This window comes from Mycetomoellerius zeteki, unplaced genomic scaffold, assembly GCF_001594055.1.
Source record: "Mycetomoellerius zeteki isolate Tzet28-1 unplaced genomic scaffold, Tzet1.0 scaffold119, whole genome shotgun sequence".
NCBI classification, from domain to species: Eukaryota; Metazoa; Arthropoda; class Insecta; order Hymenoptera; family Formicidae; genus Mycetomoellerius; species Mycetomoellerius zeteki.
In genome coordinates this window covers 186127-210059 of record NW_017256116.1, presented here as the reverse complement: position 1 = coordinate 210059, position 23933 = coordinate 186127, and the positions used below count along the sequence as shown (strand labels likewise).

At 34.7% G+C, this 23933-nt stretch overlaps 5 protein-coding genes across 8 annotated transcripts in view; 3 read left to right on the top strand and 2 right to left on the bottom strand.

The window, feature by feature from the left end:
* The window catches only part of LOC108730816 (protein SHQ1 homolog), a 4189-nt gene extending 2816 nt beyond the window's left edge, over positions 1–1373 (bottom strand). Inside the window, exons 1-2 of one of the 3 annotated variants that reach the window (XM_018460757.1) lie at positions 927–1373; positions 362–549 (exon numbers count right to left, since the gene is read on the bottom strand). In XM_018460757.1, coding sequence (XP_018316259.1) covers positions 362–549; positions 927–1069 — 331 coding nt within the window. In that variant the 5' untranslated portion in view covers positions 1070–1373. The remainder of the gene's footprint in view (positions 1–361; positions 550–926) is intronic. The other 2 variants (XM_018460746.1, XM_018460750.1) reach the window with 2 other exon arrangements.
* Positions 1374–1510: 137 nt separating this feature from the next.
* On the top strand, positions 1511–7104 carry LOC108730838 (Phosphoglycerate mutase 5). The gene is made up of 5 exons (XM_018460764.1): positions 1511–1754; positions 5096–5274; positions 6054–6268; positions 6409–6539; positions 6627–7104. The coding sequence occupies exons 1-5, from the start codon at positions 1588–1590 to the stop codon at positions 6775–6777; spliced, it is 843 nt and encodes a 280-aa protein (XP_018316266.1). The 5' UTR covers positions 1511–1587; the 3' UTR covers positions 6778–7104.
* Positions 7105–7320: 216 nt separating this feature from the next.
* LOC108730598 (nuclear speckle splicing regulatory protein 1) lies at positions 7321–10485 on the bottom strand. 2 transcript variants are annotated; one of them, XM_018460378.1, is made up of 3 exons: positions 10243–10485; positions 9584–10159; positions 7321–7925 (listed from the first exon to the last, which is right to left on the bottom strand). In XM_018460378.1, exons 1-3 carry the CDS (start codon positions 10254–10256, stop codon positions 7361–7363), a joined length of 1155 nt encoding a protein of 384 aa, XP_018315880.1. In that variant the 5' UTR covers positions 10257–10485; the 3' UTR covers positions 7321–7360. The 2 variants fall into 2 exon arrangements, with proteins under 2 accessions (XP_018315880.1, XP_018315889.1); XM_018460387.1 differs by having other exon boundaries at positions 7321–7917; positions 9591–10159.
* Positions 10486–10604: 119 nt separating this feature from the next.
* svr (Carboxypeptidase D svr) lies at positions 10605–19556 on the top strand. The gene is made up of 15 exons (XM_018460367.1): positions 10605–11253; positions 11319–11563; positions 11662–11817; positions 11970–12145; positions 12231–12378; positions 12482–12576; positions 14439–14938; positions 15355–15831; positions 15927–16201; positions 16516–16690; positions 16755–17134; positions 17216–17360; positions 17448–18933; positions 19012–19185; positions 19288–19556. Exons 1-15 carry the CDS (start codon positions 10792–10794, stop codon positions 19410–19412), a joined length of 5019 nt encoding a protein of 1672 aa, XP_018315869.1. The 5' UTR covers positions 10605–10791; the 3' UTR covers positions 19413–19556.
* A 1823-nt stretch (positions 19557–21379) lies between these two features.
* Positions 21380–23373, top strand: LOC108729826 (solute carrier family 25 member 46). Its single transcript, XM_018459155.1, has 5 exons — positions 21380–21551; positions 21839–22121; positions 22209–22265; positions 22329–22605; positions 22687–23373. The coding sequence occupies exons 1-5, from the start codon at positions 21380–21382 to the stop codon at positions 23095–23097; spliced, it is 1200 nt and encodes a 399-aa protein (XP_018314657.1). The 3' UTR covers positions 23098–23373.
* The last annotated feature ends 560 nt before the right edge of the window (positions 23374–23933 follow it).

Sequence of the window (23933 nt, the reverse complement as noted above, 5' to 3'; positions counted from 1 at the left end):
AAAACCATATCAGCATATTCACTATTAGAATACGTACGCGGCATATTGCAAAAGACAAAATTCATCTACTGTTAAAGGCTTTCAAAGAGCGACTGACAAATTCATAACAGAAAGTGGAAAATGTAATCAAATATGTCGGTGCTAGATATGGCAAGAAATGTAAACATTTTTTTTCGATTTCTCTGAAACGGAGCAAAAACGAGCATATGTCTATAGGACTTTTTTTCTTAGTTTTTTACTCCTCTACACGCTCCCGAAGTTTTGCGATTTAATTTGGAAACACCCTGTATATATAATGATGCTATGCAATATTATTGTATATGTATACTATAACAATTTTGTTTACATCTTTGTAACTTACCGATGACTTCAATGTTAGGTATGACAGTGCTTTTCTTTTTTGGTGCCAGAAGACTTGTTATCATTTCCAAATTTTCAAAATGTTCCCCCTTGTTTATCTTGGAGAAACTTAAGGTAAAGTCACCTTTTTCGCAGTCGTAGGCACCGGAGGATGAATCGTTTTCTTCTATCTTACCTGGAAGCTGCAGTCTGCAAGAACCGTTTAATTTAACTCCTAGTATATATCATTGGACCATTTGTGTCCTATGATTTTTTTCTTCAGTCTTTTTTCCGAAAAATTAGAAGCATGAAATAATAATCAATTATAAACATTTACACAAATGTTATATAACCATTTATATATAATTTTTTTAAATACAATTTTACAAATACTTTTTAAAATTTTTAGAAAGTATATGTAAGAAACACTTAATATAATTTTTATGTTTGTTAAATAATGTAAATTAACTCAGGACACGAATGATCCATCCCACGTATGATAAAGGACTGGAAAATTATCATGTACTAAAGATAAATATATTCATATATTCGTCGAGAAGTCATTCGACATGTTCGCAAATACTCACTTGAGAAAATACGGGGTGGAGGAAAATAGGAAGTCCGTTCCGTCAACGTACACCTCCGCGTCCTTTATATTCGCGTATGGAGCATGGATAATTATCGTCACCTCCTCGTCGGTCTGCGTGATCTCGAAGCGCGGAGTCAACATCTCGCTGCAGTTTCTCCTCCCGGAATGTTGCGAAATTACTTATATTTGGATATACCTGTCTTGCACAATGTGCGAGCAAATATAGCTGGACAAGCGAAATCGATTGCAAATCGATGTGCAAAAGGAAGAACGAAAGACTTTAGATCGAAGAATCAACTTTGTAACACGACTCATACAGCGAGGTTTCTACTTGCTCAATTTCGATCTTTTCAAACACACATACTTGAAGTTGCCTAAAGTCAAAGCCAATACTAGCAACGCGACGAACACGGAATCAACCGAATCGACTCGACAGATCAAACCGACGGAGAGCAACAGGAAGGAAGAGAATGAATAATGAATACAAGGAACGCTTGGGGCGCCGCGTCCTGTGCCCCGAAACTCCCGGAAGTGGCGAACTGGTCATGGCGGAAGGGTCGGTTAGGTTAGGTTAGTCGCCGCTCGAGCGAGAGTGACTTTCTTTCTCCGGTCCGGTGTTTTTCTCAAAGTTCTCGGTTTACCCTTCGTGCGTACGTAAAATGCCGACCGTTTCGCAGTTGCACAAATGGGCTCTCGGACTTGGTGCAGTGAGTGGCGCGATACTCTATTATTACAACGCGCACGGCAAAACGGAACCGTTGCGCGTCCACAACTCGTGGACGACGAATTATACGCCTTCAGTGAAGTGGGATCACAACTGGGACAGGTGATTTATATTTGATTTCCTCTGTTTCGTATGAGAGACTTTAAGAAGTATAAACTCTATCGATGAAAAATTGTTGGAAGTGAAAATTTATCCTCTAATGTTTTTTTTGTTATTAACTAAGCAAAACATTAATAATTTCATGCATGTTGAAATTGTATTTAATTTTAATCCTTTGTTAATTGATGACTTTCTGATTTTTTATTACCCACGATGGGCATTGCAGGTTAATTTTCATCACTTTTACAAAAATTATTAAGTGATTCTTACATTTACTTTAACATCTTTAAAAAGTATTTGTAAAATTGTATTAAAAAAATATTATATGTAGATGTTACAACTCTCCTGGCGAAAATTTTTCTCAGAATTTTTTATACGAATTGAGACACTTCAGATTTTTCTTAAAATTTTTATATAGAATTTCTATAAATGTTGTAACTTTTTAAAAAATTTCTTAGATTTTTTCGTACGAATTGGAACACTTCAAAAATACTGAGAAAATAATTTGAAAAATTCCAAATGTTTACAGATTTTTTTTTAGATGAACGGTAGAATTTATCTCAAAAAAGTATGCTTTTATCTTGCCCTTGAGGCTCATTTAAAAAAAATATTTCATTGAAACATTTGAAATACAACTTTTCACATTGTTCTATTTGTCTATCTACTTCGATTGACCTCGAATTATCCATTGCTGTTGACGAGCCTTCATCTGTACTTTTATGAACATTGATAGAAAGCAGGAATTTTCTATGAATAATTTTAAAATGCTAGCAGTATCCGTTCTAAAGAATAAAAGAATCATTAACTCTTATTATTTAAAAATGTGACAACAAATACAAGCAATGAAACATAGTATTTACTATCATTTATTAATATATGTACTTACCTATTTTTTCCATTGAGGATAACATTATGGTAGGAAATGCTTTTGGCAAAAGGAACAGTTTTTCTTTTTTATATTTCTGCCTCCTTCCTGTGTAAAACGATTCGTCGGTAAAGTGGGCTGAACATATCTTTGCTGAAAATAATTTAAATGACATTAATATGCAGTTGACATGAAAATTGAGACAGTGAGGCCTGTTGCTCACAGGACACATTATTGCATTATGCGTGTGAAGAGGTGATGCAGTAGCCAATTAGTAAGAGCACACTTACACTTTCTTTTAATTTAAAATACTTTAGACATTAATTATAATTATAGTTACAATAAATAATATATTTTAATTGTAAAGTATTACATATACAATCTTTATAAGGCCACTTACCATTTTGTATATTTGAAGGTAAGATAACTTCCCCGATTTCCTGAAACCAACTTTTTCGAATTTCATCATTCTTGGGTAAATTGAAGAAGCTCACTTTATTGCGTTGAGCCCTTTTATTTAGGCAATTTTTAATAATACATCGTACCATCTTCACTGATTTAACTGTAATACTCTAGATTTTTAGATCCTCTGGATGGATTTTCGATTAATTTAAATTTTATCACGGTAAAAAAGCTGCGCAACGACGTTATAACGATAACGAAACTTGCGTTAAGAGTTACAGAATAGCCCTACTGGTCCTACGTTTCATCGGTGAAATTGACCAATAGCCAACTTGCACTTTCATCTTTTTCTAATTCTTAAAACTAGAAAAACATAAAGAGATAGTTGAACCAAGATTAAAGTTAAACTGCATTGGTAGAAACGGGCATAAGGCCCAGTTCCACAATTCACGGTTAACTCTTAACCGAGGTTTAACTTGTTTCTCAATTCTAGAATTAGAAAGAGACAATGAATAAGTTGAACCTCGGTTAAGAATTAACTGTGAGTTTTGGAACTGGGCCTAAGGATCTGAGCACAAGAATTGTCGCAACGGTCGTAATGTTTATTTAGAGACTTAAATTGTAGACGTAAATAACGCACAAGCTTTGGCGTATGGCTTATTGCCGTCTCTTGGAGACACGCTGATTGGCCAACTTCACTGATTAACACTAAGACTTCTGACTACCAGTTCATTGTAGAATCAGTATAACAATTATGCAAAAACTGTTGAAAACAAAAAAAATTGACGAAAATTGAAACCGCACATACGATGTGCATAAAGATGAATTTTGGTCTGTTATTGGTCATACTAAATATGGGTACAATGCTATTGGCAAATATGCAGAAGTATTGGTCAACTAGACCCAATAGTATAATTCCTTTTTTTCGGAAATATTTATAATACGTCATTTGAACGAAATATTTTGAATGTTGCACTTAAAAGCAATTGATCCCAATAAAAAAGGCTTCAATACTCGTATACAGTACATGTAAGCAGTTTTTTAGAATATATATAAATTCAAAATTTACTGAACACTCTTTATACTAGGGAAAAATATCTGTGTAAATGAATCAATAATAAAATTTAAAAGGAAAATTTGTTTCATAACTTATAATCCTAATAAGCCAACGAAGTGGAGCATAAGAATCTATTGGCCTGTTCTTTTTGGCTGAACTTTTGCACCAGTTCAGCCAAAAAGAACAGGTCTAATGTTGACGGATTCAGAAACAGAGCATGCATATACTATCCTCCCAGGATAAGTCTGCCTTTAGCTGAAGAATTAATGAAAATGAAATCCCACTTAATTGATACAATAAAAATTAGCAGAAGAGATTCCGATTGTTTAGATTATAAAGAAACCAAAGTTTAAAGGTAAAACTACTGTTGCGTTTACAAAAAAGAAAAAATCATGCTCTTAGCCTGGAAGGACAAAAGAATCGTAACTTTACTGAGTACAGCGGACCAATGGTAACTGCAAGAAGAATTGGTCGAGGCGGTATTCGAACTCATTATCAAAAAATCTTATGTGGTAAAAAGCTACACATCAGTCATGAGCGATATAGATCGAATCAACCAGTACACATCGAGTTATTGTTTTATGAGAAAATCTTTCAAATGGTAGAAAAAAAATTTCTTTTGGAGTATGGAGATGTGTGCTATAAATTAATATATTTTATATAAAATTGTAAAAAAGAAACAGAAACGACACTTGTCCCGGACAGCATGCATATAGGAAAATGCTCTTTAAAATATCATATAGAAAAGAATTTCAAGGATTAAAATAATATTTATATTTGTTAAAATACAAGTTATTGGAAATTTTAATAAAATTTATATTACAAACATTTACAGATTTTTTATCTTGTAAAGTAACATTTTTCATTTTTTTCCACAAAAGCCCTGGAATTGCCGGGCGACCATTTCAAAAAATATCTGGAGTGCAAAGGGTTAATTACTGATTAATCAGAATTTGATCAAAATCATTTTGTCTCGAGAGTAATAAAAAGTAAAATTAATAATTGTTGTGACATTTATAGACGAGATCCACAGAGCTTGGTAAAACCGATGAAGGTGAACGATGAGAACGATGAGAACAAGTACAATGAAAAGTTCGAGGCGAAGAAAGCAAAGGTTGTGCGGCACATACTCTTGATTCGCCATGGACAATATCACACGGATGGAAAGACAGACGTTGAGAGAGTGCTGACTGAACTTGGTAGGATGATTTTCTGTATATCCAGCGTTAAAGTAGTATATGGTTGTCCCATTCGTTGTTTTTATGTTGATTTTTTTTAAATCAACATCCTCTGAGATCTTCCTCTTTATATAATCCGAAGCACGTCAAGTTTCTTTTCTAATATTTAGTGCTGCTTACTTAATAGATCGCATTTATTTCGATTACTGATGGAGTTTTATATTTGCATTTAGGTTAAAGTTCCTGGAAGTTCACAATAATTTGTCACCATAACCAGCAAACCACACAATTTCCGAAGAGAATGTTATACGAATTCTTCTACTATAGCATTCCATAGGTGTTGCTACTAGGATAATACGCTTTCTATCCACTTATATCTTCCATGACGTTGCATTGGAAGATGGCTAATAAATTATCTTGCGAGAAGTATGTAATAATTCGTGATACAGCATGTTCTCTCATCGCATATGTACGTTAATAATTAACATGTTACGCTCTACTAAAACTAATAATACTTCTGAAAGTGTGACATCGATATTCTTTTAATGCTTGCTATTATTTCTCTAAACGGGCTTACAGTTTATGACGCAAATTATTGTGGGCAACTGGGCTTTTTATTTAATTTCTTTTTTTTCACGTAATTTCGTGTTTATTTCATGTAAACATTTACATCATACAAGTATATACGTTATTTGTAAAACTATTTTATAAAACATAGAAGTATATACATTTTTTGTAAAATTATTTTATAAAATTTTATAAAATTATTTTATAAAACTATTTACTTTGTTGCCATAAAGGCAGAAAGCAGGCTGAAGCAACAGGAAAGAGGCTTGCGGAATTAAACTTGCCTTACTCATTGATAGTAAGGTCTACAATGACACGTGCTCTGGAAACTTCTAAAATTATAGAAAAGAATCTTACAAATGTGCCAGTTGAAACTGACAGCTTGTTAGTCGAAGGTGCACCTATACCTCCGGAGCCGCCTATTGGTCAGTGGAAATCTGAGAGACATGTGAGTGAAATATAACTTATTATTTGTGCACGTTATTGAATATATTGAAAAAATTTTAAGATTTTAGAAAAAAATTGTAAAAATTTTAAGAATTCTCGCGCAATGCATAATTCTATATCTCTATTCAATCTATATTCCAGTTCTTCCAAGATGGGCCCAGAATAGAGGCAGCATTTAGAAAATATTTTCATCGTGCGGAACCTAATCAAGATTGCGATTCTTACACCGTTCTTGTATGCCACGCAAACGTAATCAGATATTTTGTTTGTCGGTAAGATTTTCTCTTTTACAGAGGGAGTGATTAAATTTAATAATATTCTCTCTATTGTATGCATATATCTTTCGATTTTGTTTTAAGGGCATTACAATTTCCACCAGAAGCATGGTTACGGATATGCTTGAAACATGGAAGTATCACTTGGCTCTGTATTCTTCCCAATGGTAGAGTTACCCTCTATTGTCTAGGAGATACAGGACATATGTTACCACAAAATGTAACATTTAGTTAAAAATGTACGGCTTTTTATATAACATGACATATTTATAAATAATACATTATTGATAAGCATGTGTACATCGATAAGTACTGCATTCCATAAGATGTACAAACCGATTTTGTATCATCTTTTTATCACAGAGATAATTTGCTTTTCACATAGTTTTTACATTGGATGGAAGTATACAATTGTACAAATATGCGAAAGAGAAGCCGAATTCCTAAAAATAATATTTTCAAGTAATAAGTATACGAAGAAATGGATATACAACGACTAAACGGCATTTAAGAAAGTATCATCTCGTGCATCTGAGTGTATATATTTTCCTTCTAGAGCTCAGCTGTAATATCTATTTAAATTATAAAAATCATTAAGTATTAAGGATTGTGGTGTATGTGTATTTTTAAATATACTTGTAGTTTTCTAATGTCATAAAATAAGTTTTATCTTTAATTTTATACATATTTTTTACAATCGGAGATCACACCTTTTTTTGTACAATTCATCATTAGAGTAAGATCAATATTTACGTATTACATAATATAAGAGTGAAATACGGACGTTATATAAAAAATTAACTCTAAATTAATTACATCTAATTTGCTTCAGCCAGTCCCTTTGCCTTTCTTGCATAATACCTTTGTAATGCTGCTTCAAATACTGTACCTACTGTTCTCTTTTCCCAGATGGAAGATCTATCTTTCTTTTCAACATACTTTTCTTTATTCTCAACTTCCTCGCTTTTTGGAGTAACATTGTTATTTTGAGGTATTTCAGTGTCTTTTACATTTTCATCTTTATCCTTGGTGTTTGTAATATTTTCAACCGTGTTCACGTCCTTTTTATCTAATCTTTGTTTCTTTTCTTCTGGTTCTTGCACCTCTATTCTATCGGCTTCCTTGTACACTGGCGATACGACAGTCTCATCTTTCTTCAACTCCTTTTTATTCGTCTCTGTTTCAGAATCAGATTCGTACGTTTCTATGGCTCTCTGCCGGTACTGCCTCGATTTTTTAGTCTTTGTAATTGATTTCTGTTTTTCCTCTGTTTCATTTGCCCTCTTCTTCGTCGTTGTGCTTTCTCCATTTGTGCTGCTTGTTGACGTTTTTCCTTCCCTCTGCTCAGCACTTTCTTTCGCTTTACTGCTTTCATCTTCATTACACAGAGAGAACTGTATATTAATAGTTAATATATATGCTTTGCTATAAATGTAAAAATTTTTTATATTGGTCCTAATAAATATTTCTTCATAGTTAAGACATAGTATATTGAAAACCATCGATTTATTGTTAAAGCACGCAAAATTACTCATAAATGCACGAATATTAATTTTAAAGCTTGCTTTATTAATAGTTAATATATCTGTTTTCGTCCAGAAGTTCAGTATTCTTGTAAAAAACTTCTTCAGTATTAGGTATAGCAACAGCTATGGTAATAATGAAAACATGATGATTTTCATGCGGATTTACATATATTAATAGTTAATATACCAATTCTCGTCCCGAATTTAAGTATTTTTATGTAAATTTTTCAAATATTATTTACTAAATCTTTAGGTCGGTCAGTGTCGCTCGCACACAGGAAGAAGTCTTTCTGGCATGATTTTAGATTATTTTCCAAATTTCCTTTCTTAGATTTGATTAATTTTTTAACGTCAGTTTTCTCAGTGCTACCTTATTAAAGACTAACTAAATCTAAAATAGGAACTCACTGTGTCTGACACTGACTGATCAACATATCAGAAACCGGTTTTTGAATTTTTAATAGTAATGTTTGCGATATGGTGTCTTGTGATCAGGGTGACTTCCTAATTTTCGGGATAATTAATTTTAATTTTAAAGTTTTCTGATACATTAGTTTTCCTTTGTCTCTATTTTGATATTTTCAAAATTTCTTTTCTTCTTTTTTCTTTTTTTCTTTCTTTTATTTTTATCCGAGTTCAATTTTGGCAATTATATTCTCGATGCGGGAAAGCTCATCATGATAAGTTAATTTTATTACATTCTATTTATGTGAGTGTATGTTGTCTTAGAAGGCTCAAAAATGAGCCGAAACATGTAAGCGCGTTTATTAAAAATAAAGGAGTTTTACGCTTTATAGTCGTATTATTTGCGCAACGTCTTCTGCATTTGACTCCTATTGTTCATGTTGTTTCTTCTTAGTTCTAAATCTTTAAGGTATCCACAAATATAATAAATTGTTGAAAATATTTATTATATTTATTATATTGTGTACCTTAAAAATTTAGAACTAGGAAACAACATGGATAATAGGAGTCAAACGCGGAAGACGTTGCGCAAATAATACGACTATAAAGCGTAAAACTTCCTTATTTTTAATAAACGCGCTTACATGTTTTGGCTCATTTTTTGAGCCTTCTTCAGAGACAACATGTTCTTTCTTCCGGCATAAAATTTAACAAACAGTAAGAAATAAGAATAAGAGGTAAAATGAAAATGTGTGTGATGTATATTTTATCTCAATTTACGAATTATTTCGAAAGCATTAATTATTTATTAAGGAACTTGTTAACTCATTAACATTATAAAACTTTGTACTTATGAATTTCTATTCTAATTGTATGAAAGATTTTCTTATTTTCCTCATTTGCATGTAATTGCATCTTATTAAAATGTACTTAGTTATGAAACACAGATTGTAAATTATTTAATATTTAAAGTATGTTATATCTTTTGTAATGTCTTTTTAATAAGTTTGTTTTAAAACTTGTTACTGAGTTTTATTTTTCTCTATTTCTAAATGAAAGAATTAAGATTATGATTATTATTAATAATTATTACAAATTTTTTTCAGTGTAGTCTCACCCTTGTAATCAACAGTCTGTTCGTACAGATGACGATAAAATCCTGACATGTCTTGCTGCTTTGTCACGTCACCGATAGCTTCCAGTCTGTTCATTTTGGCTTCCTCTTCCTCCATCTTCTTAAATTCCTCCAGCTTCGCTCTGTACGCCGATGTGACAAAACTCTCTTTGTCCGCATACATCTCGCCCTCGGCTTCGCGTTCCTTCTGCACCATTCTCTCTATCCTATGCTCCTGCTCTTTTTTTCTTCGCTCAGCTGTTTTCAGAAGCTTCTGTATGTACTTGGACTTTTTCTCCTTCTGCTTGCTCGCGTCATCCAACTGGCCCTTGCTGCGTTCCAGATCGTCGTATACCTCGTCATACTGATAGATCGTTGGATCTTCATCCAGAGCCTTCTGTATATCGAGTTTTGTTTGTTTCTTCATCCGATTCTTCTCGCCTTCCGCTTTGAGGGCCTTTCTGACCCAGTCGGTGCCATCCTCCTCGTCGGAGGCGTTGTCGTCCCCGAAAACGTTACCGAGTTTTGGCGTCGTACTCTGCTGTTGCTTCTTCGACAAGATGAGACCATACCTTCAACATTGAGAAAAGTTAGTTGAAAGTAGTCGGTGGTATTAAAATCTCGATGCGATACAAGAAACGGCTCGGTTACTCACTGTTTATTAGCCATTGCTAATCACCGTTCTTGAATCACGATGAAATTTAACCTAATCTTCTAACCTAATCCGTGCAAGTTTGTACGAGTCACGTCAAACGATCGCGGTCTTTTCGCGAGTACCACGAATTTATAACGTGCTCTAGAATGCCATTAAGGCTGTACACTTTTAATCTTAGTCGAGATAAGCCGAAAAATGATAACTTTGCAAATGCGATATCGCGTTTATTGCAGGATATTGCCATGTACTTATTACCATTTATCCATTTATCGCGCATGAACCAACGAGAAGTAAGAGAGAAGGACGCTCGTTCGGCGAATGGTGACGTTGCTCTCCCTCCCCCTCCTCATCTCGACTTCGCCCACTCATCTGACCGCTGACGTGCGGACGTCAGCACTGTATATAAATGTGGAAAGATAAAGGAATATCCGTGATATGAACCTTTGACGCTTTAACAGTCTTCCTCGAGGTAGTACAGCCGGGTGTGCGCGAGGTAATAGCGAGAATTTATCCGAAAGAACACGCGAGATAAAGAAAACGGCCTCGCAAATGGATGGCCTACGTCGCGGCGTCGTTATCCTCGCGCTCGTCTGCGCCGTGATTGCTCTAACGTACGGCTACGCGTTGAACGTCGCCGAGCAGCCACGGGACGGCGACTACGTCACCACGTCTTATACGCATTATGAGGATTTGCGGCAATTGTTCGGTTCCCTGGAGGACCGATATCCGAACCTGGCGCGGGTGCTGTCCATCGGAAAGTCGGTGGAAGGCCGGGACCTCCTCGTCCTGGAGATCTCGGAGAACGTTGGACAGCGCAGCCTCGGCGAGCCCATGGTCAAGTACGTCGCCAACATGCACGGTGACGAAGTCGTGGGCAGACAGTTGCTTATCATTCTCGGCCAATATCTCCTGGATCATTATGGCAAGGACGATCGCATCACCCGGCTAGTAAATCAGACGGACATCTACTTGATGCCCTCCATGAATCCGGACGGTTTTGAAAAATCAGTGGTAAGATTCTCACTCGTGCCGTAATAGCATCGAGATTATGAATTTGAAACATTCTTGCGTTTCAGGAAGGTAAATGCGAGTCCAACGATGACTTCTCTGGCAGAGAGAACGCCAATCACGTCGACTTAAATCGGGACTTCCCCGATCAGTTTGAAGGAAAAAGTAACCATCACAGTAAGGGTAGTTCTATTCTCAACGGTCGTCAAAGTGAAACTATGGCTATGATGACTTGGATCTCCAGTGAGCCTTTTGTGCTCTCTGGGAATCTTCATGGCGGTGCAGTAGTTGCCAGCTATCCATATGATTCTGGGTATATTATACAATTGTCATCATGATAGCTGTGTTATGGTTAAATTGTTCCTTACAAAGAAAGTTCTGTCTGTCATCTGACAAGATGTGTTCTTTTAGTATCACAAGATCATGTTGCATAGAGAGTAAAAGCCCAGACGATAATTTATTCAAGCATCTCGCTCATGCTTATGCGGACAATCATCCAGTAATGCATAAAGGTGACGCTTGTCCACCAGAAATATTCCGAGGTGGCGTTACAAATGGAGCATACTGGTAAGAATAAACATATTGTCGTTTTTAGAGTAACATTTGAGCTGAATAATTGCAAATATTAATCAGATGAAGACCAATTTTTTAAATAATTTTTACAAAATTATTAGCTTATTATTGACAGAAATTTTAGAAATTTTTGAATTTGTCGATAGGTACGAAGTAATTGGTGGAATGCAGGACTACAATTATGCCCGATCCAATGCATTCGACATAACGTTTGAATTGAGTTGCTGTAAATATCCATCAGGTTCAACCATACCGGAGCAGTGGCTGTTAAATAAAGAATCTCTAATTAAATATTTTGAGCAAGTGCATATTGGAATAAAAGGTAACGTTCATATATTAATATCGTAGTCGTTTTTATGTTAGACTTCAGAAAGAAATTTTACAGTATATTTATCTTTCATTTGCAGGTTTTGTATTCAGTAAGGATGGTAGACCAATTGAAAGAGCAAACATTGTTGTAGAAGGAATAGACCATAATGTAACAACCACGGTTAATGGCGAATATTGGCGTTTACTGCTTCCAGGAACTTATTCAATTTATTGTGTTGCGTGGGGGTATGTAGTCGTATGATTCTTAAACGTTCACATTCAATATGTCATGCCAGCTGAAGACTATTTTTAGTATATCTGTTTCTATTGTATTTTGTTTTCTATTCAGATACGAACCCAGCGAACCAATAAATGTAACTGTGTTAGAAAGTTCACCGATGATTCTTAACTTTACCTTGAGCGGCAAAGAAGTACATGAACAAGGTAAAAATGACATAAGTTATCCACAAATAATACCAGTTTTTAATAACAGATTATCTGAATTCTATAAGCTGATACTAGATGATTACAATGACCAGGACTACTAATTTTTGAACACTTAAATTACCTAACAACTGTCATGGCTATGTTGTTTATCTAACATCTATGTTTTGTCTAAAATGGTATAAGCTATTACTAACCACATAATTCGTTAATTTGTGTTTTAACATTTGTTTAAATATTTTTTTCAAGTTGTGACAAGTTTCTTTATTAGCAAATTTTAAGTATCTTATAAAAAATATTTATTATTTTTTAAATAATATTAAAGTTTTTATTACTTAATTTGTTTTAGTAAGATTTTTATTTTGTTTTAGCGAATTAATGTTGCAAAATTCGGATGTACACATCTTTAATAATTTGTGACTGCAGAATCTCTTTTTGTTTCCTGATATATTTTGACATCATGTATTCTTAATTATTTTATTAGATTATTATTATACAAGGAAATAGATATAAACAGAGAGTTATACATATATAGACACAAGGTATGGAGAAATGAATTGCATATAGCAGAGAAAAGGAATAAGGATTTTGAATATATTTTTGTCATAGTTTATACCTGAATAAATAAGGAAAATATTTTAACTATATTCCAGTTTGTGACAGAAGGCATATATTTATTCTATCATATACTTTTTATCTTAATATTCTCTTATTCAAACTTATTTCATTAGAATATATGTTATATGTGAACAAACATTCCGTGATTGCATTTAAGATTAATCTAAACAATATGAAATCATGTATGTTCTAACAAAGACAAATAATGCCCTGTTTGCAAATTGGAAAGTAGTATATTACAATATCAATACGTGAATGGACAAATTGATTGAACTGATTGAACATATCGAACAACTTTGCAGAGATTATGACTATATGGATATAAACTTTGAATCAGACTGAAATTTTTACATAGATATAACCCGTTATATTTAATATAGTTTATATTTTCTTTATACATATGTACTTACGAGTACAAGAACCGTGAACTGCTGTATATTTTTCTTCAATGGAAAACAGGCAAAGTATATATATAAATATATGTAATAGATATATATATAAAATATATGTATATAAAAAGTATATATTGATATATATATATATAAATGTAAATGAAGCTTTTTTCAAATATTTTAATTTTTCCTGACAATATTTACTTATTCGACTTTTTGTTTTCGACGAGATTAGCTGAAAAGATTTTGGCTGGAATTCTGTAAATGATGTTTGGAAAAGAGTATAAATATGCATGACAACACGAAACGTTTTGTCTACCTTCTTTCGTACAAAGTAAATATACAAAATGTGAAAGAAAAAAAAAACAGATGTACTGTGTTTTACCATGTGAGATACATAGTACTGCCAATACCCATTCTATTATATTAGGAACTGTACTAATAATGTAGATCTCTGTGTGAAGGCACATCAGTGACCGATATATCATATAATCTGTATAACGATGTATGTTCTAATATTTTCCTTACAAGTATGTATTAATCAAAACTAGAAATAAAAACATTGTTTTCGTCTTGAGCAATGAATATCTTACTCAATACTTATCCTTTTCCTCTTAAGTGTCAAGAGACCACATATATCATTTTTAAACACATCTTATTATTTATCTCATCTTTTTTGTTTTCTCTGTACCTTGTGTTTTATGACATACTCATTTTTTGTTTTGCGTTATTTATAATTTTAAATCTGTGCGATTATACACCAACGTATTTTGTCGTGAACAATGATTGTTTCACTGAAAACTCTACGTTTGATTTTGACAACAATAATGATTATATATTCGTACGATGCAGGAGAAAGTACAGTCGACGAAACGATAAGATCCATCGACAAGTATGGCTTTTACCATACCGTGGAGTTCAAGCATCACAATTACATCGCAATGGAGAAATACCTAAAGGATTTGAGTGCGAGTTATCCCAATATTACCAGGCTGTACAGCATAGGGTCTTCCGTGCAGGGTCGCGAGCTGTACGTTATGGAGGTCACGAAGGATCCCGGCGTTCACAATCCCGACAAACCGGAGGTCAAGTACGTCGGGAATATGCATGGGAACGAGGTAGTTGGTAGGGAAATGCTGCTGTTACTGCTAAGATATCTCTGCGAAAACTACGACACCGACATAAGAGTCACACGGATAGTGGAGACCATCAGGCTCCACGTGCTACCGAGTATGAATCCTGATGGATATGAAATCTCCAAAGAAGGCGACGTTTACGGGACAAAAGGCAGAGCGAACGCGATGAATGTAGATCTTAATAGAAACTTTCCCGATTACTACGTAACCGATGATGTACGTTATCGCAACATATTTTTTATCGATTTATTTATCATCTCGTTATTTCTATTGAAATATATCAAAATAATATTAGTCATTTCATTTTGAATGACACTTGAAAAAGAAGCCAAAGCATTGTATAATACAACTCTCGTTTAATTTTTTATAAGACCTTGGATAAAGAGATGAATATGCTTTTTGGAGTAAAATAATATAATAAGTTATTTGAGCTTTAATTTATCGAATTATTTAAAAAATTAAATATATACTCAGAACTTGTTTTTCACTATAAAGTATGCTGCGAGAAAGTTTATATGACATTTTCTTTTTGTTTAGATTCATCTTAACTATTGATATATAATTAGGAATCATCCTGCATTAACGATTTGTACAATTAAAATAAGTCACGCTCACTTGGTTACATTTTGCAGCTCAATTGGCATCAGCAACCTGAGACTAAAGCAGTGATGGATTGGATAGCGAAAATCCCGTTCGTACTCTCTGCTAATCTTCACGGGGGAGCGTTAGTCGCGAATTACCCTTACGACGAGGGACCAGAGGACTTGGGGTCCAATGTTGCGAATCCAAGTCCGGACAACGATGTCTTTCGGATGTTGGCATTGATATATTCCAATGCACATCCCCGCATGCATCTCGGCCAGCCGTGTCCGCCAATAGTGAAAAATCCGTACGGTATGAAGACGCTCCTCGAGGAGCATTTCCCAGAAGGTATAACGAACGGTGCCGCTTGGTACTCCGTGTCCGGCGGCATGCAAGATTACAATTATGTCCACAGCAATGACTTTGAGATCACCTTGGAGCTTGGATGCACAAAGTTTCCGAACGCTAACGACTTGCCAAATTACTGGCTGGAGAACAGGGAGCCTCTTCTGCGTTTCATTGAAATGGTACAGTTTGTTTAGGAGAAGCTAATAGTAGAAGAAATATGTGTGTTCATAGCGGTCATGTTCAACGTGATAATCTTCATATTTCTTTTCCTTAGTCTCGCAAAGGTATACACGGCATAGTGAGTTCGTCCATTGGCACCCCTATACCCCATGCAAAGATCTCGGTTGAAGGTATAAAACACGATATTTACACTGCTGAAAGGGGTGATTATTGGCGGCTACTGGTACCAGGGCGATATAACATAACTGTCAGGGCAGTGGGATACGAAACACTTACTCAGAATGTCGAGATACCATCATACGGCAACAATCCCGGGGATGGAGAAGTGACCCTGGACTTTACGTTAATGCGTGACGACCCTCTGCATTGGTATGATTATTTATTTAAAGTACGATTCAATACATTTTGCGATCTAACCGCATAATATGAAATTGATATGTACTGACAATCAGTAAGATAAAAAGTTGAGCACATAGTAATTTAATAAATAGACTTCTTAAATTACATTTCAAAATATGTTTCATGTTCGAATTTTTCTCACGAAGATAATTCAAGCCAATTTTAATGAAAGATCACGACGCTGTGTGTTTCTTCAAGTAGTTATATCGTTTAATATTGTATATATGTGTACTTTCTGGAATGTAAAAAATATTAAGAAAATTATTTGTACGAATATCTACCAGGTCATCCGCATATGATTTTGGATTGAGAGTAAACTTGCAGAATGATTACTTAAAAAATTCTGACTTGAACGCTAGATTCAGCCAGTTGGAAAATCATCAGTCAGATACTGCCGAATTTCTAGCCGGTGATTCATTGATCAGCATGGCCATTCATTCGTTGAAAGTCACGCATGATGTGAGTTTGAACGACAATATATTTATCTATTATAATGTTCTGCATTTAATTAAAAATGGTTCAGATGGGGTCACCTGATGAGAATAAATTTCGCATCGCATTGGTGGGAGGATTGTTTGCTTCCCAGCCGGCGGGCAGAGAAATTCTATTACGTTTGGCGACACATATCCTCAAAGGAAATCAAATTGGTAATCCGCCTATTCAGAGGATACTGAATGATGCTGTGCTGCATTTCATTCCTGGTGTCGATCCAGGATTCGATAATGTAGAGGAGACTGAGGATTGCAATCCTATAATCAACGACGAAGTAGGAAATAAGTTATTAGAAGAGAACACTGATATGTCGAAGCAAACAGATAGAGTTGCGAATGCGTTTAAGACTCTGTTACGGACTGAAAATTACGATGTTATTGTGATGTTAGGAGGTGGTGCCTCAAAAATCAGGTAATGCAATGTATGACAATTTATAAGCATAAATCGCAAAGAAATTTAGCACGAAATCCTTAATCAATTTTTGTTCTTCAGTTATTCAGACGACAATCTGAATACGTTTAGAAAGTTCGCCCATGCCTACGAGTATTCGAGAGACAGTGAGACATGCAGCCATCGGTACAACAACAGTACACAACATTTGATGAATTTCATACAACGCGTTTACGGCCCGCCAGTAGTAGGCATAATTTTTTTTCATATTTTTCTCTTTATATTTTTATAATAAAATTCATTGCTAAATTTTATTCTAAATATCTGTGTGTAGATGAGCGTAAGTCTATCCTGTTGTAAGTATCCGCCCGCGAACTCGATCTCCATCATTTGGCGTGAGAATTTGCAATCGCTTATGGAACTTGTGCAGAGTCTCACGACCGGAATCCGCGTGATGATAACGGACAAATATGGTACTCCGCTTCGAGAGGCCAACGTCGAGATTGGAAGAAGAACTTACGGCGTGTCGCACAACATGGCTTACTTCAAAATGATTCTGGTGCCCGGTGAATACACCTTAACGATTTCCTGCGAAGGATACGTTACGCAGGTGCGGAAAGTTTCTGTGCAACAACAAAGCATAACAATTATCGACGTTAAATTAGAACGAGAGAAAACGCCATCGCCTGACAATCATCACAAGAAACCACCCGAGAAACTGAGTTTCGTCAACCGTGCTTTGACCGATTTGAATGCGAAATATCCGCGACAGACGACCTTGCATAGCATCGGCAAAACTGCGAAGGATAACGAGATAATGTGTTTGGAGATCGGTTCTAATAACGATCAGAAACAAATGGGGCGACCTGCCATTGTTTTCTCGGCCGGCATTCTACGAGCGGAACCAGTGACTGCCGGGATGCTCTTACATTTCGCTTCATATCTCTTGGACAATTATAAGCAAAACACTACGATTATGCGTTACATAGATAATTTTTCCATATATATAGTTCCAGAATTCTCATCCGATCCCAACGAGAATACCATCTGCTCGCCGCAGCTGAAAGGCTTGCAGTTTCCGATTCACGAAAAGCTGAGTGAAGAAGCGAAATGGATCGTAAACTGGTTTAAAGATGTAAACGCCGTATTAGCTGTAAATCTCAATAGTGGATCGCGGCATATCGAAATTCCGTTCGGTCGTGACTATGGAAAGGTACGCGAGCGAAAATACGAGAGCGACGATGAGGATTTACTGCAACACTTGGCCTCAGTGTACGCCAATACGAGAGCAGATAAGCTGTCTGCGAGTACAAGATGCGAACAGGATTCGAACATCGGCGATAATAGCGTGATACACTCAGCGCAGGGAATTGGCGGAAAAAGAGGTCATCCCTTAATAGATTATGCCTATTTCAACACGAGCACCTTAATGATGAACGTGTATGTCACCTGCTGCACTACCGATTACTCGATCGTCGTGTGGCAGGAGAACAAAGATAGTTTACTAGCCTGCATACAGGAAATGAAGAAAGGTGTGAGAGGATACGTCACCAATGAGGAGGACGAACCGATTGAGAATGTTGTCTTGTCTTATGACACGTCACCGCATCTAATTAAAAACAGCAAATCAGGCTTCTATTCAATTTTACTGCCTCCTGGAAGTCACAATATAACAGCTACGGTGCCCGGATATCACGCGGAAACCAAACTTGTCTCCACACCCACATTCGAGACGAAGAAATACTTAAGATTAATATTCAAGCTCGTTCGCGATGACAATATCATAGGAATACCTAGACTAGTATTCATTATAATAACAAGTAAGTCAGTTGCGAGAGAGATGTTTAATAAAACTCACAAGATTAATAAAGATTTGTAATGACATAATCTGATTGCAGGTATGATATGTTTCGGCGTTGTGTTGTGCTGCATGTGTATCTGCGCGAGATGTCGAGCTTCGGAAGAGGAAGAGAAAAGCAGAAAGGGATATGCGTTTAGTTTACTGCAGGATGGTGGCAGCTTCTTTGATGACGACGAGAAAGAAATTGAGATATTTCGAAGACCGGTAGACGGTAATTATATCAATATGTCATAATACTCAGCGGGAAGCGTGGAAATAATTTTGCAAATAATCTTGTCATTTTAATCCTGTTCTAATTCTTGTCGTTATCCAGGATATCCGTCAAATGATAATAAAGTTAACACGCCATATTTCGATGACGACAACAGTTCCGAAGATGGCAGCGATTTGGAGTTTATTCGGCCTGAATGGGGTGATACAATACCAAAACAGACGTGACAGAACGTTTTTGTATGCTAAACGATATAAAATTACACAATGCACGCGGTAAATTTAATGGATTTTGTATAGTTTAAACAAATTTTCGGTGAAAGGAAAATAAGGTGAAAGCAATTTTAAAATGCTGAATTTACGAAAGTAAAAATCAGGGTTCAAGTATGAAATATGTACTTATATTTTTATTGTATATTTTTATATTAGAGAGAATCATATTACTTTCTGATGATAATTATATTATTTTATAAATGTATCATATAATTGTTTAAGAAATGGAATGTAATTTTTTAGAATCGTATAAGAAATGTTATAAATACGTAAACACATCAGCAAATTATATCAGGGTTTTAAATGAAATAAGAAAGAGTAGAGAGAGAAAAACTTTTTGAATTGTTAACGTTCATAAGAATGAATGTAAAAGAAAAATATCAGTGTTCAGAACTACTGTATATATTATATTTAGATATATATCATCACGTTAAGAACAAACACGTGAACGTTAAAGTAACGAAAAACATTTAGCGGTTTATTCTTATTTAATGCAAGCTAGGATTTACTTATATATGATAAATTTTTTTTATTTGTTATGTAAATGCTGAAATCTAAGAAAAAGAAGTGTTTTCTTCTCTTTTTCTATTTTCAGTCAAAAATTATACGAAGTAATGTATCCCCCCGAGAAAGAAACATCAAACTTTTTTTTTTAAACTATTTAGATTTCAGCAACATCTTATTACATTTGTAACAAAAAACGAATAATTTTTGCGCATTAATCATAATTTGCGCAAAGATACTTCCGTATGCAGGTCATTCCAATATACTAATAGTATTTGGTACTTACAATTAGCAATTTCTTTTGGTACTTATAAGATTTAGAAAATTAGAGCAGTAAATTATAACAGTAAAGGATTAAGTCTTAGATTACCACAGGTTGTTTTAAAATAAGCAAATTTTCTGTTAAATTAAATATGTCTACAGATGTAAATATAACACAAAATTTTATATCAGAATTTTTCATAAAATAGAAAGATGCCGAAAGGACCCTTTTGTTTGAATCGTTAGCTTTATATATCACATATGAAATGTAAGTCAATTATGTATATATAGATCTCTATAAATTTAAACTCGATAAACGTTTATTCCTATAACAGCAATGCACGCCGTAATTTTTCAGATCGTTGAATAGTTTTGTTAAAGAATTTTTACGATTGTATAACATGCGCAGCGAAATGATCTTGTATTCTCTTTCATCGTGCACAAAGTTGTGTAAATCAGAATTCCGTCTACAGAATTGTAACATTCGTGTTATAACGAATCATAAATTTTGTTCATAAGAAAGTTAAAAGGCATAAAAATATTAATGCTGTGTTCTAATCATTTTTCAAAGTTTCCAGTTTTTTAATATTTCCTACATATTTTGAGTTTCTTAATTTTAATAGTGATGGTAGTAGTAATAGTAATAATAATAGTAATAATAGTAGCAATAGTAGTAGAGTAGCAGTAGTAGAATAGAGGGGAAAAAAAAAGAAGAGAAAGAGAACATGCGATTATTTTTATCCATTAATTTATCAATCTAATTAGTTAATTTTATCCGTTTGTTGCATTTTTTATTTTAATGGATCACTTAATTATTAGTCTTTAAGACTGATTTCGACCAAACTTCAATTACATTAATCGATAATTAACTTATCAAGCAACAACTGTGTACTATTTCATTAATATAATAGAATTATTTTTAGTATATATAAATATATATTTTAATTGAGATTATCCTATTTATATATCGGTCTCAAAATGCAGCGTCTCAGCAGGATTTAAAAGCTGAGACACCTGAGACCAGCTGATTCAGTAGAATCGCGATGGCCGCCGTCGAGTGATGAATTCAATAGTGTGACAGGGAAGTTCGCTAGTTGGAGTAAATTGAAGTAAATGTCTAGCAAAACGAGCTAGTTGATTTATTTCGCGTAAGAAGAATGGCGGGATTAGAAGGCTACGGTGATGTGTACAGAGGCCGGCCTGTTAGATCGTGGGAGACAGCGGGGACGTCCTATCCACAGAGATACCACGGTCGAGAGGTTATCCGCCCTCTGGACATACCCGTTATTCATCCATTAGCAGAAGACAATCCACCGGTCGTCGACGACGGTAAATCGCCTTGTTTTATTCGCTGATCGACAGAAGTTTCGCGAAAAATATTTACTGATTAATTATCCTTAAACTAAGACTTAAACCTACTAGCAAACACCAACTAATAGTAACAATCACTATTAGTTGTTCAATTTCTTGTTCAATAATATAACTGTTACGTGTTATATAATTGTTATATGTTATATTATAGTTATATCATTGTTGAATGAGAAATTATAAGTTATGTTATTGTTAGTTGGTGTTTGCTGGATATATATTTAATTTATTTGACCATCTACTTGCAGATATCGCCGTGAGCAAGTACGTTGGATTAGGTTGCGGACTGGTGAGTTTGATCACAGGAAACCTGCTGATCCATCCCTTCGTGGTGTTACGAAGACAATGCCAAGTCAATCCGAGTGCGTCCAGGTATCATCTGATGCCCATAACTTTGGTACCCGTGATGATACGTTTGCACCAAACTCAAGGTATAAACACACTGTGGAAAGGAATCGGTTCGGTTTTACTTGTCAGAGGAATGACAATGGCCGTCGAGGATCTGATTTCGAAAATCACACCGTGGCAAAAGTAAGGCGATCATCAAACGGAATGGCTGACGTTTCATAAATTATTTGTGAAATTGTCTTCTCCTTAAAACTAGACACTTGATTTCAGGAAGATCAGTTACAACAATTCGATGAAAGCATTCGGTCAACATATACTCCTCAAATGGTAATTATTATATTAGAACGATTCACAAAAGTTATTAATGATCTATAATCTTTTATTTTACAGCATCTCCATAGGTATAGTCACTCCCTTTTATTCTGCGTCGCTCGTGGAAACTGTCCAATCCGAGATTGCTTCTGAATGTCCCGGAATCTTGGACGTTTTTCGAGACGGTGCAATCCGCCTACTTGATGTATGTAATAAGGGTAGACTCATTCCAATTTATGCCCTCGTACCACCCACCATAGTTTATGGAGTATCAAAATATCTTTTCACTCTCATTGTGAAAGGGGTTACTAGTCGGATTATGCACGTCAGGCATAAACATTCGCAAGAAGCAAAGGTATGTATCTGGTCTTAAATGGTTTAGGAAGTAAAGATGCAAAGAGATATATCTTTACACAGGAATGTTATACTATTTTAGGGTGCGTATAGTAAGGACCTGCTATCCGAGAGCGTCATCCAGGATATAGAAACACAGTCTATACTTGTTTCGATATGTGTGGCCGATATTGTGTTTTATCCTCTTGAAACTGTTATTCATCGATTACATCTTCAGGGAACGCGCACCATTATCGACAACTTGGACACTGGAAGAAGTGTCACGCCGTTATTGACTGGATATACCAGCGCGATCGATTGTTACCGCACAATACTCTCTACCGAAGGGCCACTTGGTTTGTACAAAGGATTCGGAGCCCTTATCTTACAATTCGCGGTACATTTCATGGTACTGCGCGCGACAAAGTGGCTCCTGACAGAACTGGGCACGATGTTGATGCCAAAACCTAAACCAATAAAGCTACAGAAATCTCCGTACTATGACGAGATATAAAGGAAACCTATAACAAAAAATGTAAGATAATACATAATTATTTATTATTTGTCTTTATTAACGATCAAATAAGACAAAGAATTGAATTTCTAACGAAAATAATTTCCAAGTACACTCTTCGATGATTTCAAACATTACAATATGTCGCAGATTAGAGAACTTTTATGCAGTTTCGTATGCAATTGATGATAAAATTTTTCGTATCTGCGCAACTGTGATCACGCAAATTTTCTATAATGTACGTTTTACAATTGATGCGAGTTATACTTAATAGGAGAGAAAATAGAAATCTACATAAAAATTCTTAGAATATTAATTATGAAATTTATGAGATATCGACAATATTTGTAGATAGTCATTCTCAACATAGCAATTTTCAATAAGTACTTTTTACACCCGATAAAATGTAATTATGTGATGTGATTTATGTGACTTTATTAGATTACTGTATCGATATGTTGTAGTTTGTTTATGAGATAAATAAAAATCACAGTATATACTGCAATTGCATATTACTGTTTATTACAAATACAAAACTACTCTCTATAGAACATTAAATCACTGTAAAATAATTAGGAAAAAATTCTATGTGAGTATCTTAACTCCTTGTTATATTTTGCAGTCTGGTATATTCTTTCTTCCTTTGTATAGTTTTAATCAGTAAGTATAAATTAGCGGATGTATATACTCTGTGATTAGATTGATAGAACTATTTTTTCAATTTGCACATCATTCAAATATCTTCCTTTTTACGAACCTTTTATGAACCTTTTATAATCCTCCCTAAAACAGAAAAAATATATGTATAAAGGAGAGAGAGAGAGAGAGAGAGAGAG